We start from the raw sequence: 19533 nt of genomic DNA, 5'->3' as shown, positions 1-19533 counted from the left end.
TATGCGATTAAAATATTTACATATTCATACGTCTTACATTCATCCGAAATGAATCCGCGCAAAAGTCAACGAAAAATCCCATAAACAAAGTAGTCACTTCGTACACGCCAGGGGGTGTTTTGGGTGTTGAAAAACCACCCCCTAATAAAAATTCTGGCCGCCAATTTCATATACACGCGTATATTAGAGATTTATTGATATCATGAGCATACGAGAATATTTAGTATGTACGGGCGATTGCGCCATGTTCACCGACACAATAAAATAAAAACGGTCGAAAATGGGTAGGCAGATGGTTCGGAAAAAAGTCTGCTCCATAATATAATGTCATCGTATCCGTGTACACTATACACGCCAAATCATCGATGGTAATAATACGTAACAGTTCGCGTTACCGGGCAGTCCTGTACACGGCGCCAAAGCGCCTACGTATAATTATTATATTATATACTAGCTGATCCTGTGCACTTCGTTGCCCGTTAAATGTACCAACTCTATATGACTCAAACTTTGTTCAATTCGTTATTTAATATTCGGTGTACGGTGTTCAAAATTTATCTTAACTTTTCTGATGCCTGGAATAAAAATGCTGATTCGCAGCAGTATATTATCAGGTAGGCAATCTATACCTGCGGTAGATCGCGGACCCAGTGCGGTTTGTACGTAAGTGTATGATTTAACTCTAAAGTATCAAAGTTATACCAAGTTTATTTTCATATAATACGGCGGATTAATGTAATCAATTAATGCATAGTCCTGACCTAATCTAAACGTACTAAATTCCGACGAATAAAAACCAAATTTAACTCTTTTTAAATTAGCCTATCTTCTTCACAGAGATCTGCACACAAACGTATATATTTTAATATAGGCTATAGCTGATCCTGCACACTTTGTGGCCCGTAAAAAATTACAACTCTTAAACAAATTGTGATTGTTCAACCCCTTTTTGATGTAACTCACTGCAGTAAGTGCAACTCAGCCACCCTGTTAGGCAATGTGTGAAAATTCGATTTGATGCATGCTTGTACCTGATCTGCCCGATTAACCAATAGCAACCAATAATAAATAAATACTATTTCTATTAATTATTTCTCCTATAATAACCAATAGCAATCATTTATAAACAAATATTTCCATCATAAATCTCAAAATCCCTGTTTGAGCACTTCTATTAATTGAATGTAGCGTGATGTTATATAGCCTGACCTTCCTCAACGAATGGACTATTCAACAAAAAAATAATTTTTCAATTCGAACCAGTATAGCCCCTTACAGCCCCTTTAAGCCCATTTCAGCTCCTTACAGCCCTTTTTTAGTAATAAAAAGTAGCCTATGTTTTTTCTCAGTGTCTAAACTATCTATGTACCGAATTTCATTTAAATCGGTTCTGTAGTTTCGGAGCCTATATTCAATACAAACAATCAAATCTTTCTTCTTTATAATATTAAGTATACGTATAGATGAAACCCGCTGAATTGCGAACGGTTCGCATAATCAAATAGTCTATAACAGACAGTGATATTACGTACCGTATAGGCACACGGATGGCGTGTAAAAAACGTATTCGTAAACGTTTCACGGGCGGAGTAAACCTTCGAGATTTACGCCGCCTTACTACCGCTTTGCGATCACTGGCCGTATGCCAAAAAGATAATTTGCGACGAAGGTTTTCTCACTCCTCGGGCGGCTAACGATATGGCGGTCAACTATATAATATATATAATATTATTATTACGATTTAGATACGTTTCATGGTAGTGCGGAACGGTTTGTGTGTGAAGAGGTCAGTGTTTCAGTGTTATTGTGTATACAAAATGTTATAATATTATTACAATATTATCGTGTCGGCTCTTGCACCACACGGCGACATCGTTTAAGACAGATTTTTCTAACGGAAAGAAATTATTGGCCACTAAAAGAAAATCGAAATACCTATCTAGGACTACCTAGTACTAAGTATGTCTTATGCTTGTAAGTTTATCCACGGGGGGGGGGGGGGTTAAGCTCTTATATTGGATATAATTTATAAACGTAGGTATGTTATTATTGATAAATCGGTTTTGTTATTTTAACACTAATTACATAGGTACTATGTATAAAAGGAAAACATGGCGTATAGCGATGGACAATTTATATGAAGTTAATGTATAGGTACCTATAATATTATATCTATTTTCATAATAGTATAATAATTACGAGTAACAATAATACAGTAGTGTATTATTAACTATAGTAATAATACAACATTTAAATACACGACGAAAGAATGAAACAAATCAGCCAGTATAGGGGAGAGGTCAAGTAAATCCTGATAATCAGCAGTAAGAAGATCCGACTGACAAACCCGTCCGCCATCGGGATGATTTCAAAATGAGGAAATGCCCTCTCCTTCGGGCCTCGCGTTTTACGAAAAATGGGTGTGCAAGTGCATCCTACACCTTGGGAAATGAAGCGACTGCGTGCCGATAAACCGTGCGAAAAGATTGTTTTTTTGGGGGGGGGGGGAGGGGTACGGTGTGTGCATATTTTATTTCGTGATATGTATTAATAATATTATACTACACCGTGCTGGTTGTGCCCCAATGATGTACCTACACGCAGAGTTCCGGATTTCCCTTTCGCTTCCGTTTTCCCATACCCGAGTCGGATATCGTATGTACATTTCATATTATATATGTATACCTAAACAGCTCCAAACTCGCATTGGTACATATATATGTATATTGTATTATATACGTGTGTATTTCAATCCAAAACCAGTTTTACTTATCACACTAGTCTGGTAGTTTGACACGACCTTGCGGGCACCTCTGTGTCGGGAAACTATAAAATAATGCGGTTTGCTCGAAACGGCAGTGGCAGCGGCGGCACCGTTCTTCGTCCGGATAGTATATATAGGACCCACTCGCTGTGCAGACCGCCGCCAAGGCCGGTCAGACTGGTAAAATGCGTACACCGTACACGTAAAAAATATATTAAATATAATATATATATATTAATTCAAAAACAACAACACACGATACGCGTTTGTCCGCTAAAAAACGAGCGTCAGTCGAATTAAAATGTTGGTCATCGCTTCCTGAATGGCTAATGAAGCGCACACGCACGCACCACGCTGACCACTACTGTGCGAGCCCATAATAATAAATATTAATATAATATTCATATATATATTTATATTTAATATATTTGACGACAACGGCGACGTGTTCCGAATAGTAGTCGTTTCGTGATGTGTGTCAAATTGGCATTCTTCGATCGTAATATGCCGTGCCCGGCCAGACACGATGATATTGGTATTATTATTATTATTATTATTATTATTATTACATTCGACGGTGGTTACTGGCGGCTAACTCGTCTTGTGATAAAATAACGCCGAGCATAATATAAGGTTATATATAATAAGGTTATTTTTTTTTAACACTTAATTTTAATTAAGCTTGTGTATTTAAAACATTATAGTTTGACCGAAATTTAATTTTCCGTCATGCGTAATATTAACTACGTCTCCGACCGCAGGCCATCTATGAACTCATTCACTCGGACTAAAACCTTTTTGGGTTTGACGAACAGCAGTTCCTGTAACACAAAATCACGGATATACTTAGATACGACCGAAAAACGGTTTGTGTATCGTAACTTGGCAATTTAGTCACTGAATTGTAATAGTTCGGGTCTGTAAGTTATTTACTTGGATAGAAGTTATTCTAAAGGGTACTAATAACTGAAGTCAATATGCTACCAAAACAATAGTGTCTTGCAAAAATGTGACGTGCTTAAAATATGTAACTTGGGTGTAAAACTGTTAAATCTTCGCAATGCGCTGTACTACCATAGCTCACCCCTTTGACCACCCATACCACTACCATAACCATCATAACCCTCCTCGCGGTAACCTGCAATACATAATATGCGTTCGCGCACTAACCCTGGCCAATCTGGACGGAGGTTCCACCGGATTTTTCATGTAATCCATGAATTCCACCATTTCTTCGTAGTTTACGGTGCAGCCGTTTTTGGTGTCCGTGAATCTGTAATAGTGTATATACATCAGAGTTAATCAACACGAATATAACCTAACCATGAACACTATAGAGAATAAACACTATCGTTTTTCTGTGAGCATGTAGACTTACTGTTAAACTGATAATACGCTCAGATACCTATATGGATTTGATTTCAATTACGAGTGACGAAAACAAAAAGTTATATTACAATAAATTTACAATAATTTAATATTATCATCTGACCCATATATGGATCTACATTAGTAGTAACAGTAATATCTAGGTAACAAACATAATATGAAACATATACAATATACGTAACGAATTTGAAATGTTGATTATTGGCTATTTCAGTATACAAGAACAACATTTAATATTATAGACGTAATACGATAGATAGTGTGAAATGGCAATTTATTAATTTGTACACTTTTAGTGTTATACGCATCGTCAAACAGATTTATAAACGTCATCATAATGGGGAAAAAATTGGATTTATTTTTCCGAATAAAAATTGAGCGCAATCAACTGTAACCTACACACGATAATTGCAGCAGTCTGTCGTCCTATAATTTATTCATATAATTATTATTAATTTTTAAAAACGAAAATAAACATGAAGTTCGGTGACAATGTGGATACTACGAAAGTATTAATTGGAAAAAAAATAAACGAATGAAAAAAATTATGAAGATTATGGTAATAGAGTGCAAGAAAAATAAAGCTTGCCCATAGATAAATTAAGCTGTATAAATGATTATTAAAAAGTTTAATAAAATCTATACAAAATAAATATAGGTAATAATATATGGTTTAAACTTGGTAAAATAATATGTGTTGGCAATAAATATATCTTAATTATCTATATCAAAACCGGTATTTTGGAAATATTTTAAACGTGCTTAAAACTATTTGATGGAACGTGTTATCTACTATTCTGAATTTGATAAGTTTTATAATAAATAAATGATTGAAAATTAAACAATATTTTAGGAAATCAACCAGTCGGTGTTATCACTTATCACCTTATCGTGATATACTTCGACGGATGGCAAAATATGGATTATAGATTTTCATTTTCAAATGGAAATAGAAGACATTTCAAGAGCGTATTATATTCTTCAATGCTTACTTATTAACGAGAATACTTCTTATTTCCTCGCTCAGCGAGATTCTATTGCTTTTCATTGCCTTGATTGCTTCACTGCATACAATATATCCTACTTCGTCGGATTTCGATTTTCTGGATCTGAAATTATTCTTTAAGCCGTCAAAGTGTATAAAACAATCTTTTCTCATTTCTCTTTGCACTACGCTTCTAAGCACATTATCCGTGAAAGGTTCAAATGGATCTGGGCGTTTATGCATTAATGACAGTACTACTCCAATATGAGGATCCAGTTCTCCTCCAAAGGACAAAACGTTCCTGAATTCATCTCTGTCTACCAATTCTCGATCCTGAAAGTATTCCGTTCGAAATTTGTCTAAACTGCAGAACCGACTGTTTATCATTTCACGCGTTTTGCTTCTAACTGTGGTCAAATTGCTGTGTGAGAACTGAAAGAATTATATTTTTATTTAAAAACTCGCCCTATTTTTTCATATTCACCTCTTTTGGATTATCGATCATGAACTGCAATGTCTTATCGTCGATATCGACGATAGTAAACATGAATTCGTCTATACAAATTTTGACTCCTACCGCTAATTGATGAAAAATGAATAAATTTGCCTGGTCTTGGTTCTCACTAAACCCACGCTTTGAACGAAACATTCCACCACGCATTCCTTGAAAAAATCGTAATAAAATTAATGTTTAATATAATACGATCATACAATGTGCTACTGTAAAAATACATGAGCGATGAATAATTATTTTAAACAATACGAAGATACGACATAATATTTTAGATAAAAGTCAAGATAATAAAAGGAGGAAAGTAGGAAACCGCTCTGCTGTACCTGCAAGAGGCGTCGAGTGTACCACATCATAGAGTTAAGTCACAATAACGTATTATACCTAGGTATTGTTAAATTTGAATTCAATGATACCTTATGACTAATATTGCACAGGTACGAATTAACAATTAACAATTATTCTGAGTGAAGGTGGTTTATCAGCCTGTATTACTAAGTGTATTTTATATATTTATATTTCCTACTATAGTAATTTATTATACTATTATTAATGTACTACATTTTTTAATTATGACATAAATAAGAAAATATATTTTGTCAAAAAATGGTTTAGCATGAAAATTCCCGTTTTTCTTTAAATTGTTTTTTACTTTTCCCGTTTATATTAGAAAATACTGGGAATTTTCAACTTTGACCTCTATAAAGTACTAAATGTGTTTTCTTTCGGGGACCACCTTTAGATTTGATGATCGTAGTATTTTTCGCTCCCCTCAGAAACTTAAAAATCTCTAAAACGTAGATAAGCTCTACTGATTAGGTAATAATTGGTTTTATTTTTCCTGATTATCAAATTACTATCAATACAATTTTGTAAAATAGGTACTTCAAAGAACTAAATCATACCTGAATTTGTTTCTCTATATTCATATATAGCGAATTCCGTATCATCCAAATAGTACTTCAACATGAAATTTCTACCTTGATTAATCGGATCATCGGTTATCATTTTAATGAGAAACCCAAATATTATTCCTGTTCCTCCGTATTTAATCAAACGTTTCCTCAGTACTTCATCATAGTTCTTCAGAATAATTTCTACTCGTTTTTGATGCATCATTTCTTCTTCAATTTCTCTCATTGTTTTGGGGGCTTCTATTGGATTCAAGTTTTCTAAAACGTAACTTATAATGGTTAGACACAAACGTTAATGTAAATTGAAAATTCTAAACACATAAATCAACTATAAGTACCTACTTACAAATAAGATATAAGTCGTAATAAGAAATAGGTATTTAACTTTTATCATTAGGTATATTATATTTATTAAAATAGCATTAAAGTACTATCAAAAATTTAAAATTTAAATATTAACTTTAATGAGATTTTTACACACGTTTACATTATTATTAAAATGCAATATTTTGAAGTCAAACAGACTTTTTTTACAGCTCTTTGTTTAATATAGGTACATAATATATATTACGGAAACAGCACAATAGTAACGGGGATACCTATTAACAAGTATAGTCAATATACAATTTCAAAATCATTATAATAATGTAAGTAATTTTTTAAAAAAATGGTGGGCAAGTTGGTGTCACTCTGCTGTACAGTAGGTTACAAGTGGGTCACTGTAACGGATAGTGTTAAATTTATATTCAATGATATTATAAATTGTTTTACATTTTAAATCCTTTGATATAAAATTTTTAACTACAAAATAATTATTAAATTTTAAATTTGATAAATTTTGTAGACTATTGTATTTTTAATATTTTTTAACTGCTATCAATAAGACCCCTGACCATTTTTAAACTATTTTAAAACTATTTTTGCGTACAAAATCATGTTAATCCCGATTATTTTGAAAGTACTGGAGATATTTATTTTGACCTTCTAAAAGTTGGTCTAGATTTACTTTTCTACCAGAAATGATATTAGAAATTGATGAACAAAACATTTTTTCTATTACAAATCGTGTATACATTCACAAACGACAAAAAATTAAAACATGGCATTCTGAAATCAATACATTCTTTGCTAACCTCAGAATCTAATAATATAGTTTTTAATTTGATACTGACTGTGAAAATAAATTAATATAATTCTATCAATTAAATGTAATGGATACAGCTGATGTACTGTTGATAGAATTATATTATTATTTTCTAAATTCAATTTTAATCTGTTATTAGTATTACCTTCACCCAATTGGTATACATTTGTATAAAAGCTTTTGGTAAATTCGTCACATGAAACCAGGATGACAGAACGACCATACACATTTAAAACTTGCCCGATGAACAAATCTGTACAGTTATAATAAGGAACTTTTTGCACAATCCCAAGCTGAGAATCCATCGTATAGTAAAACGAATTTTTGTTTGTCGTCATAACGTTCAGTATGTCTTGTCTGACATTGTAACCAGGTTGTAAACACCACGGGCCTTCCTGGAAATGCAACAAACACGTTCATACAATGGTATTTAATACTATTATTATGTATCACATGGCGATGCATTTTGAAACACATTGTAATACCGTCGTAAAATAATTAAAACTTTAAGATTCAATAAAAAGTAAAAATCGTAAAATATTTCTCCGTTTTGTCCTATTGTTCGGTGTTCAAGGTCCAATCGAATAAACTTATATCACTTTTATACCTACTTATATAATATACAGAGTTATTTACTATAAGCATGTTTACCCCCATTAATACTGATTTTGAAAATTTTTAAATATACCTACTTAGTACTTAAAGACAATCTTTTAAAATTCTTGAGCTTACTCTGCTTTTTCAAATAAGAACCCTCTTTTTACTGTAAATTATTTAGTGGATAATATGTACATTTTATTTGCCCAATTAGGAATTTGAACAAGAGTAGTTTTTCAGTTATTAAAAGTTTATACTAAAAAAAAATAATAAAAATAGTAAGTCCTAAAAATAATTTAAAATAAATATAAAATTGATGTAATTTTGGAATAAGTATTTATTATACTTTGACAAATTTTTATTAATGAAAAATAACATAGGTAAATTACTAAAATTATCAAATTACCATTGTTCCCAGTCTATCAACTCCATTATTATGGACCTATTATCGTTAGGTACAAAAAGTTAATTAACTCAATACTACTCGTTCGTATTTTCATTTTGATATGTCAATATTCAAGAAAAATTATCTGCTAAATAATTTACTGTATTAAAGGAGGGGGGGGGGGGGGGTATGACATTTAGAAAACAGAAGTTCATTTAATTTCACAGGTCACCTCTTAAGTAATGCAAAAACCATCAAGAATTTTAAAAAATGGTCTATATATTTAAAAATTCCAAAAACCAGATTTTGAATTAATGCATTATTGGAGAAGAAAAAGACAGTGAGTATGTTCGGTGAACCATACCCTGTATATATGTATATAAAGTTATAAAGCATACTCTAATACTTACTTTCGGCAACCGTTGTCTTTTCACGATCATCTTATGACGTATTCCACTAACTTTGGTGTCATCAATAATTTCTTCGACCAACTCCATCGTGTCGTCGACGAGGTAATAGAGAACTTCGTAGAAATGCAATTCACCCTCCATTTGATTACGGTCATCCCAATAGCCCCTAAATCGCAGAATCAGACTGTCGTAGCCATTCGGAGGTGGGTTCCTAGCTGTATTAGCTTTATTTTTTAACGTGATATCCAGGGCGGTCTGCAAAAAAAACGCAACATTTAAACGCTGTTGGCCCGCAATGTGGTCGCGATACGAATATTATATTATTATTATCATAGTTATTCGGAATACTCAAATAATAATAACAATACACTGATCGCATGCAAAATAATACAGTACATCACTTTTTTCCTGTACTCGTAATATGGATCTTCTGGCATCGGTTCGTTGTCATTCGCGGGAACTCCCATCGTGTGCAGGAAATCTCTAGTATATGCGTCGACACCTGTGATTCTTAACTCTTTTCCGTAAAAGATGACCGTAGTGCCGACAACTAAATCGGGTAGCCTGTAATAGGGCCCCGTTTCTTGATCACAGCCAGGTAACGGTATTTTTTGTTTTTTTATGAAACAACCTATGACCGATTTAATTAATATAATAAAAAACAAACATAATTTTCAAATTTAATATACATTTATTTGAAACTTGTTATACGTGTTTTATAATAAGAAAGGTTATTACCCTTCAACATTTTACTTCGATCGCTATGGGTTGTATCATAATTATTCAACGGATTTAATTATTTAAATGCTCTACAACTATATTACCAGCTACTCCGAAAAGAATATTTTTAATGTCTCAATGTTATTATAATACTATTATTATTTTCAGTTTATTTTTTTCAAATTTACTAGTTATTAATAATTGTGTTTTTTTAAATAAGAATTGTTTTATTTTAAACCCGTTATGCATTTATAACTATAAGTAGGTACAACTGTATGAGAACCTTGTGGACCGCCGCTGTTCTGTTTCGTCGGCTCGTTTACTTGAATCGTTTCGTCCACCAAAAAATAAATGATCTTGAGCTGTTTTAGCGTGTAATCTATTCCTGCAGAGCTTCCACGACCCGACTTTTTGTAAAAAGCGTAAAAAGTGAGAACCTATATATATAAACACCGACATATAATTATATCGTATGATAGCATACACGGTAACTGTATAATATTCGACCCATATCATTCGTTACTTCGTTTATTCCCAAACTATAAAATATGTGTACTTATTTTCCTCTACGTATCGTGCAGAATTGATTATATTAATGTACCTGCTATTCTAGTTCAGTACACAAACCGTATAGTCGTGTCGTTTAACCGGACCGAAACCAATAAGTAAAACGATACCCCAAATTCCCACAGAAACGTCGACGGACGTTTACTTTGTTTGTAATGAAATCGAATTTCGTACAACAAATGAAAAAAAAAAAAATAAAGAAAACTACTATGAAATGAACCGTTTGCACACCGTATTGATCGGAGTACGTTTCTCGTGCACACGCACTGCCCTCGCTAACCTTCTGCTTATACAGTTTATACCTGCCAAAATTTCTGCGAGGCAGCCGATAATAATCGAAATCGGAGAGCACACGGCAGAAATAATTCCATACACGTTTATTATTATACACAGTATACACACGTTATAACAGATATATCTAGTCCATCAATCTTCTGTCCACGATTGGAATCATTTTGCAATATGTATGTATAAACAACATCATAGTATAATGTACCTACCATCGAAATATTAAATTACATTATAGGTATATGGCTGCCAGGTACCCAATGTCGTGTATTAGGTATTTTTTACAATTTTTTTCTTCCCATGATGACGTGTACCAATATTGTGTGACGTTATGATGCTCTTTTCGGTTGCATCTAATAACCTAAGATTTCGACTCCAAAAATAACGATAGACAAAAACCGCACACTTTAACGGCGTATTAGTGTTATTGTACAGCAAAATACCGCACACTATTGTCTATTTATAATATACCGACCAGAAGTATTAAAAATATTAAAATACTTTTACTAAGTTTTACTAATTTTTTTGCAAATAATATGAAATTGTTATTGTAAAACGTAAAAAAAATATATAGAATTATAATGTAAATTGTGTGATGAGTGCCTACTGCTTATCATACTTACATGAAGGTAATTTCTTTTTTATTTAAATAAATATTATATAGGGAAGTAATAAACAATATATTTTGCGTTTAAAAATACATACATTTTTGGGAAACCATAAAATGTTCGGTTTTTTGAATAGAAAAACCTTCAAAAATTGTGCGGTATCAACCTAGGTATACTAAAAGTGTGTGGTTTTGACCTGTATCTAGAGTGTGCAGTTTATGAATTCAGCGCTCTGTTTGGCCAATCAATATAATATTATTATACCTATCCAATACACACACAGCGCGTGCTTGCCAAGTGTTAGACGTGTACTATAATAATATATTATTATCATTTATTATTACATCCGCCTGTTTGTCTATAGATATAAGTTATGATGTTTACCTCTTTATCGTCAAACGCTAACCAATTGCGCTGGTTGATAACGTTGTGACCTTTGGCCAACATCACCATGGCCACGTCTGGGTCACAGAACAACGGCTCATTTTTTTTTTCTATCGACTTGATGAACCTCACATTGTCGATGCATTCTAAATCACTGCTTATCGGATATTTATCTTTGACTTCCTGTAAAAATTTAAACGCCATGTTACATCGAATATTACATTTTTTTTATATATATAATCTAACCATCAATTGGATACGTTTTTCTCGTATTTACGAGACGAATGTCACTTGAAATGGCGAGCTTTTTCGCCATGATATATTACTATTGTGTTTAGCCAGAATGTTTGCTTAACATATTTTCCTAAAAACTTTTTAACTATAGGAAATACTAAATAATAAAAGGCCACAGTAATTTTATGTTTGTATAGGTATGTGCACGAGTTACGCAACAATTGATTGGAAGTATAATATGTCATTTTAAAATAATTTTGTGAACAATATATTTTCTAGATGTACCTACTAGAACAATTTGACGAAGTCGTAAAATTTGTACGTACCACAATATTATGTTACACGTTATTTATAATCTATCTAAATAGTATAGGTGAAGGTGAGAACTAGAGGAACTTTTTCATGCAATAATTATGTCGCGCATATAACTATAATAACATAACGCTCTACACCAGCTGCAACTGTAAAAAATCACAATCAATATGTATGTAAAACACTAAAATACAATTTACCACATAACGTAAAAAAAACAAATAAAATAGAATCTCTATTCGCGTGTTGGACACGTTTACTCATTCCCGTGAAACGCCATCGTGTATTATTAAACTTATATATCAACGGTATTTTGTTAAAAGGGCGTATACCAAATTTTACTTTTTTTCAGGAAACAAATAAAAATGATTAAATACTCAATTAATTTTAAGATAGAACATTCATTTATACATTTTATTAAACACGAGACTCCATGGAACTAAAATTGCTTATGAAATTGCTTAAACTAAATTTATGTTTAATGTGATATTCATTTAAAAAAATTCTTTCTAAAAACATATAATAATAGTGGTATAAGTCCTTTTAACAATTTCATTTCTACAAACGCCCTTTTAATTTTATACAGTATTTGTATATAATAATTATATACGAATACTGTATATATTATATACATTATACTATCTATTAACTTGTCGGTTTAGTGTTAACTGATAATATGAAATTGGAGAGAAATTTGTTATCGAGTGAACACTTTCATAATTATTCTTATAAACTGTGAAGGTTGCAAACAATTAGCATGCATTCGGTGTGGTATAAGCCCTTTCGACGGTTCTGTGTAGATTATTTTAATTTTTAAAAGGGCGTCTGCATAATATCTTGTATTTGGTATTGCTGTCTTATTTTTTTCAGTAGATATATACGCCATTTTACCAGAATATGCTCGTGATTTTTCTGAAAATGTAGATAACAAAAATGTATTTTTCGGTTTTGTGTGGTAAACGCCCTTTTAACAAAATACCGTTGATATATATATATATACAACTATAACTAAATCGCATAAAAAGTACCTACCTATATAATATAGTAATGACATATCGGCACAACTGTAAAAAATAAAAACGCAAATGGAATGTATTTACCGTCAAAACGTATCTATAATAATTGTATTATGGACGAAACTTCTGCAATATTTTCCCTCCGATTGCAATATATACACTGCGCGTTTATCTCTCTGCTATATAGTACGTATGCGTGTACAGGAACAAATCCGCAATCTGTCCGCGAGAAAATGACTAAAAGAACGACGCAGGTCGGTGTTGTAATTAAGGTAATAACGGAAACGTAGTCGTTTATTATATTATCTGTACATTATCATTTATGTCATATTGAAAACGTTATCGATTTTCAGGGACGCGGCAAACGGTATGGGGTATGTAATATACTAATAATTAGTATAATTAAGTTCGCACTTGAAATAAGTAAAATATATCGATTGAGTCCAAAGATTCTTTTTTATTTTCTACGAGTTGTATTAAACTGTGTACTTACTTCTATAGCTCTGATTGAAATAGAATAACCAACTCTGTTAAACACTGAATCAGTAGGTACCTACATGACTAAATCGAAACCTAACCAATATAAATATATCATAATTCAAAACTAAATAAAAAGAATTAGAAAAAAATTCAATAAACTAAAATAAACTAAGATGGGCAAGCGAATGTCACTCTGCTGTACAGTAGGTTACAAGTGGGTCACTGTAATGGATTGTATTAAATTTGAATTCAATGATATAATACCATTATATTATAAGAAAAACGATTCTGAGAGAAGACGGTCAGCCTATGATATTACTAAGTATATTTGATGCTATTACTGTAAATAAAGTAATTTATATATAACCTATTTACGAGGTACATTGTTTTAAATTTTCAATCCTTAGATACATTTTTAACTACAAAATAATTATTAAATTTTAAATTTTATACATTTTGTCCAAATTTGAACTTTAAATGCTTATAAAATAAAAATTGTGCCTACGTATTTTTAATATTTTTGAACTGCTATTGTCACAATATATCAGGAGCCTTATATTATTTTTGGCCCAACAAATAAATGATTTATTGATATTTACAGAAAAAAAAAATAAAAAAATTGAAATTTGAAATTGTCCGTTAATAGCCCAAAAGAGTTAAAATATTTTCAAAATTGTATGGTGTATAGAAAATGAAAATATAAAGTAATATCAGTGAAATTTTCATGTATGTTATTATTATTTGAGTTACAACAAAATAAGTAAATCGCTAAACGAGGAATCGAGTGAATATTCCATAAAAAAAATACGAACTTCAAACGCTCATAAAAAATTAATTTGACTTTCTTGCAGACATTTTTTTTTTTTTTGATAAAGGTAGATAAAATTATGAGGAATCTCGTATTATATTTTCAAAATTTTTTACACAACAAAAAAATTTGAAACTGAAATTGTCCTTAAACAGTTCAAATCAAATCTTGAACATTTTATCGTGTATAGATAATGCTAATATAAACAACCATAAAAAATGTATCTACGTCATTTGTTTTAGAGTTACACCAAAAACCAAAATCTATTTTGTTAAAAGCCGATTTTGCGTAAAAATTCCCGTTTTTCCTTAATTTTTATGTTGTTTTTTTATTGTGAATTTGAAATTTTGACCTCCCGAATGCACTAACCATATTCACTTTCCTATCGAACAAGATACTGTTGAAGAAAACCTAAGCAGTCAGACAAAACGTGATGACAGGCACAAAAAAAAAAAAGAAAAAAGAACACACATCATTGTAAAATCAATATATTCATCGCTCCTCTCAGAATCTAAAATAATGAAAAAAAAAGTAAAAAAAAGTGAACAAGAAAAATGTTTGCCCACCCAATTACGTAGTATGAAACTACTAGCTGAGCCGAAAGTAACTTGAAAGAATCCCACGGCCGCCAGAGGTTGACAAATGGTGATAGTCGGTTTGGGAAAAATGTTATTTAAACTAAATTATTTATTTTAAATGACAACATAATTTGTATATTTTCATGATTTTGACGAATTTTATTTTTTTTTGTAAGTATACAAGGTCCTATTAAAGTTGCTTATTTTACTATTAGTGTTATGGTAGGTTGATTTATAAATACGTCACTGGTTCGTGGTGTATATAGGACATATAACTTTAAATGAATGTTTGAAAAATGTCATTGTGTATCTGTATAACATTTTTAAGTCCTCCATCATAATAATAATTTTGAATTACCACAAATTAAATGTTGAAGAAAATCGAAGCCCCAAACGTTGGTGACGGACAAAAAAAAAATTAAAACAAAAAAATAAAAAAAACACACACATTATTGTAAAATCAATACATTCATCGCTCCGCTCAGAATCTAAAATTGTTTTATGCTAGCCAAACCGTCCATGCGTGTCTATAGGATTTTTATTTTAAATAAAATGAAATATTAAATTTATTTTGTCATTAAAATGTACAACACACAACAGTCATGTTTGTAACTTATAAAATCAAAAACTACCAGACCGTTTTTTACGAAAGTTTCAGAGATTCTACTTAGAGATACCCATCAAGAAAGTTGAGAAAGTAGTTAGAACCACGTTAACAAAAATATGCTCAGGTCTGCGTAACATATTGTACCATCTCGGTAGAATCAATTCATAAACCGATGCCGACTCGCCCGTGAACCGATATGCCGGCATAATATTGTTTTTATTATAATATGTTCGTTCATTTTTTACCGGAAAAAGTCGGGTTGTACACAGTTATGGCGATGCATAATATCGCGTGATTGTATTGTATTTAGCACCTATTTTTACACCACCTATACATTATAGGGATATTTTTTATTTTGGCCAATACTCGCTATATTATAGCGGGGGCGCCGCGATACAATAATATGACGTATTGATTGTAATAATTATTATTATTACTGTCTTCGGACCGGAAGCGGAAACGCCGCCGAAACGGTGACAAAGACTTTTAATTTCGCACAGACGAAATTCACGTTTGGTTGCAACGCAATAAATATGATATTATATACTTACATACATAGTATATACTATTATATATATATATATGCGTGTACGTGGCGTATTACACTGTTATGGTCTGTGACCTTCGGTCGTTACTCTCTACACTACCCGCAGAGTTTTTCGTAGGATATATTATAATATTATATGGCGAACCGAAATAATGACTATGGCAAACAACAGAGCCGTGAAAATTTGCGTTATGTACCGTCGCGTACACGATATATATTACTGTAGGTAGACTTATATATATATAATATATAATGTACAGCTGCTGCAGGTACGTCTATATAATACACACACACGCGAGTTGGAACCGCGGTCGTGGTAGGTACCTATAGCGAGTGGATCAAACGTATATAATATTATATACAGGTACCGTATTATATTATGCTCGTCGGAAAGGAAAAATATTATTCCTTAGAATTTTTTCCAAACAATTTTTTCACGCAAGTTCGGAAAATTGATTTGTTCGATGTTTAATCTGGCGCACCTACCCATACACCCGCCTATATCGTACGAAAAATCGTACACTATATTACGTACCTATTTTGTAAACGCGTGCTGCAAGCGCACCGACGAGATATATTATATTGCAAGTACTCGTAAATTATGCCGGTACGGGATGACGGACGGTTTTCGACGTGGGAAACGTAATATATATATATATTATAGGTAATATGTACGCGTCTCCCCCGGTTTGAATGATACGGCCGATACACAATGATAATAATATGTCAAATCATAATTCGATTGTAAAAAAAGTGTCAAACATTCTTTAAAAAATGAACGCGTAGATATACATCGCATTTGAACACCGTTAAGAATTGAACAACATTTCGGAGACCTTCAAAAAAAAAAAAAAAAATAAAAATAAAATAAATCCTTTTGCACTGTCAGTTGATGTACATAGTGCATATAATTTATGGTAGGTACAGAGAGATTTTTTTTTTTCGTTATCCAAGCGATATCTCAGTAGATATGAGGAAGTTTAGATTCTGCCGTAACGATGTGTGTTTGTAATTTTAAGAATAAATTACTATTGAAATATTGATTGTTCCGCTCAGAATCTAAAATAGGTCTTTTATTCAAACGCCTATTTCGCCTTTTATTTAGTCACAATACTAATAATATAATATTATATATAATAATATAATATTTCTATATTTACTTTACCCTCCACGACATTATTATACTATGGGATAATATATATTGTATACATTATAGTTATATATTTTGTTGTATGAAGGTTGTATGTATATTATAAATGATCACAAACGCCGAACTCGACAATGGAATAATGAGACACTTTTGGTGTAGGTACCACATATGAGGTGTAGGCGTCGTCCGAATAAAACATCAATTATCAGTAATTATATTTTCTATACAATAGAGGAGGTACACGACATTAGACAATAATTATCTGCGTTTGAAATCTCTATATCGATGCGTTATAGATGTTATTTTTTAACGGATAGGGGCTAACCTATGGACACAGGTGTCGGCCTTGTACGGCAGTGGTACCCAGACTTTTTAGACACCCGACTCCCCCTCCTATTTGAACTAAGGTTTTCCCACGAGTCAAAGCGTGACTATATAGTCATAAGGTAGCCGAAGCCGCCTTTTAGTTTTCCAATATTTGTTTTAGACCAGATAATGTTCCTCGGCGTCCCTGTGAATATAGACACCGTGAAACCCTTGGCACAGGCTCTGCGATCCACTGCTGCGTACGGGGCCGCTAAAAACACTAGAGGAAATCTGCGGTGAGGTGTACAATTTTTTTAATATCGTATTATATATCGCGTTTGTATGGGGGGAGGTGAGCGATTCGCCAAGTAAGTACGTCTGCACCGTTCCGAGAAAATCCACGTATAAGACAATATAAACATGTGTAATATATGAATAAGAACTCACCAAGTACGTCTGGTAAATACCAGGTATTTTTGGCAACAGCGAACCACCGCATTGGTCCATTTTGGCACCGGAACCGCTAATAACAATAACGATAAATAATTATTTCCGAGATGAAGATAATGTGCCACTGGAATATTGACCGTCCGTATCCCGGGAAACCGTTCGGTTGTTTCTAATGTCTACTACGATAATATTATTATTATATTATTATGTGTATAGAAATAGATAATAATATAATTAAATATATACGCGGGACTTCAATATTTCCTGCTGGGTATCCGTATACTTGGTAAGAGTGGTGGACCGTAACCGATGACGGTAGCAAACTAATTTCGATTTTTCAACAATTTATTATATAGGCGTACCATACGAAAATAATAATTCTCTGCACGCAACACTGTATAACGACATAATATTTTTACATTGAAATGTGCGTAGGATGCTACCAAGATTTTAGAATTTTGACCGCACTATATGTATCATATTAAATTGTCATGTGTTTTGAAGAATGTCAAAAACGTTATTTTTGTTTTTAAAACTCGTGTGCTCAGCAGCAGCTATAGTTATAGTTTAATATAATAGGCATCCATTGTAGATATATCTATAGATAGACTATACGGTTTATATCACATTATGACAAATCTTCGAAGAGTGTATAGAATGTAGATACGTAAAACAAAGAGAGGATCTCAAATATAAGCCACCAAATTGGAGCAAGTCTAGGTCCAAATCCGGGCAACGAAACCGATACTATTGAATTCCTTAAAACAATTAAATTACTTAAGCTACTTTAGCCAACATTTGCAATGTACAAAATATCAAAATAACTAATTTGAAACTGTTTTTTGTATCATTTTTTTTTCTTTTCTCTTTCTTCCAATATAAATGTAATGTATTTATGTTTATAATGTTATGCTAATGGCCATAGTAGTCGGACCAGAAATTGTACAATTTCAAGACCAATAAAAAAAATTATTACGACATCGCCATCGTTCTTATCCAAACTATTTTAAATTAATTTTCAATTGTTTAACTATCGGGTATAAATGTTGTATAAAAAACTAAAATAATAATAATATTATAGTGCTGTAAGACGGAAAAAAATCTTAAAGTTTAACGAACCGTACACAATTTTACCATTAAAAATGATGTCACTACACATAATAATTTATAGGTGAACTAGCCACATAAGACTCGTTTGGTATCCATAATACAACTATGATAAATACATAAAATTATTACATTTTTATGATATTCGTCTGCGCGATAATGATCATTGATTAAGAGAATATTCTTACTTTCATAAGCATCTGCCAGCTTATATCTATATGACTATATATCTATATATGTACTTTCTTACAAACGTTTTCGATTGTTAGTTG

At 32.0% G+C, this 19533-nt stretch overlaps 1 protein-coding gene across 1 annotated transcript; it reads right to left on the bottom strand.

The window, feature by feature from the left end:
- Positions 1 to 3449: 3449 nt before the first annotated feature.
- On the bottom strand, positions 3450 to 18211 carry LOC132937204 (EF-hand domain-containing family member C2-like). The gene is made up of 11 exons (XM_061004024.1): positions 18152 to 18211; positions 11667 to 11849; positions 10103 to 10256; positions 9501 to 9730; positions 9100 to 9354; positions 7853 to 8102; positions 6555 to 6821; positions 5623 to 5801; positions 5146 to 5570; positions 3935 to 4037; positions 3450 to 3585 (listed from the first exon to the last, which is right to left on the bottom strand). The coding sequence occupies exons 1-11, from the start codon at positions 18209 to 18211 to the stop codon at positions 3508 to 3510; spliced, it is 2184 nt and encodes a 727-aa protein (XP_060860007.1). The 3' UTR covers positions 3450 to 3507.
- Positions 18212 to 19533: the final 1322 nt, after the last annotated feature.

Source organism: Metopolophium dirhodum, chromosome 1 (genome assembly GCF_019925205.1).
Source record: "Metopolophium dirhodum isolate CAU chromosome 1, ASM1992520v1, whole genome shotgun sequence".
NCBI classification, from domain to species: Eukaryota; Metazoa; Arthropoda; class Insecta; order Hemiptera; family Aphididae; genus Metopolophium; species Metopolophium dirhodum.
This window is presented reverse-complemented; position numbering and strand designations above follow the sequence as displayed.

Excerpts from the sequence above, each read along its gene's own strand:
- LOC132937204 (XM_061004024.1), bottom strand. The coding sequence starts at position 18,211 with ATGGACCAATGCGGTGGTTCGCTGTTGCCAAAAATACCTGGTATTTAC. Across the intron at positions 9,355-9,500 it reads ATTACGAGTACAGGAAAAAA|ACCGCCCTGGATATCACGTT; the intron begins GTGATGTACTGT and ends TTTTTTTTGCAG. Across the intron at positions 6,822-7,852 it reads TGTATACCAATTGGGTGAAG|AAAACTTGAATCCAATAGAA; the intron begins GTAATACTAATA and ends GTTACGTTTTAG.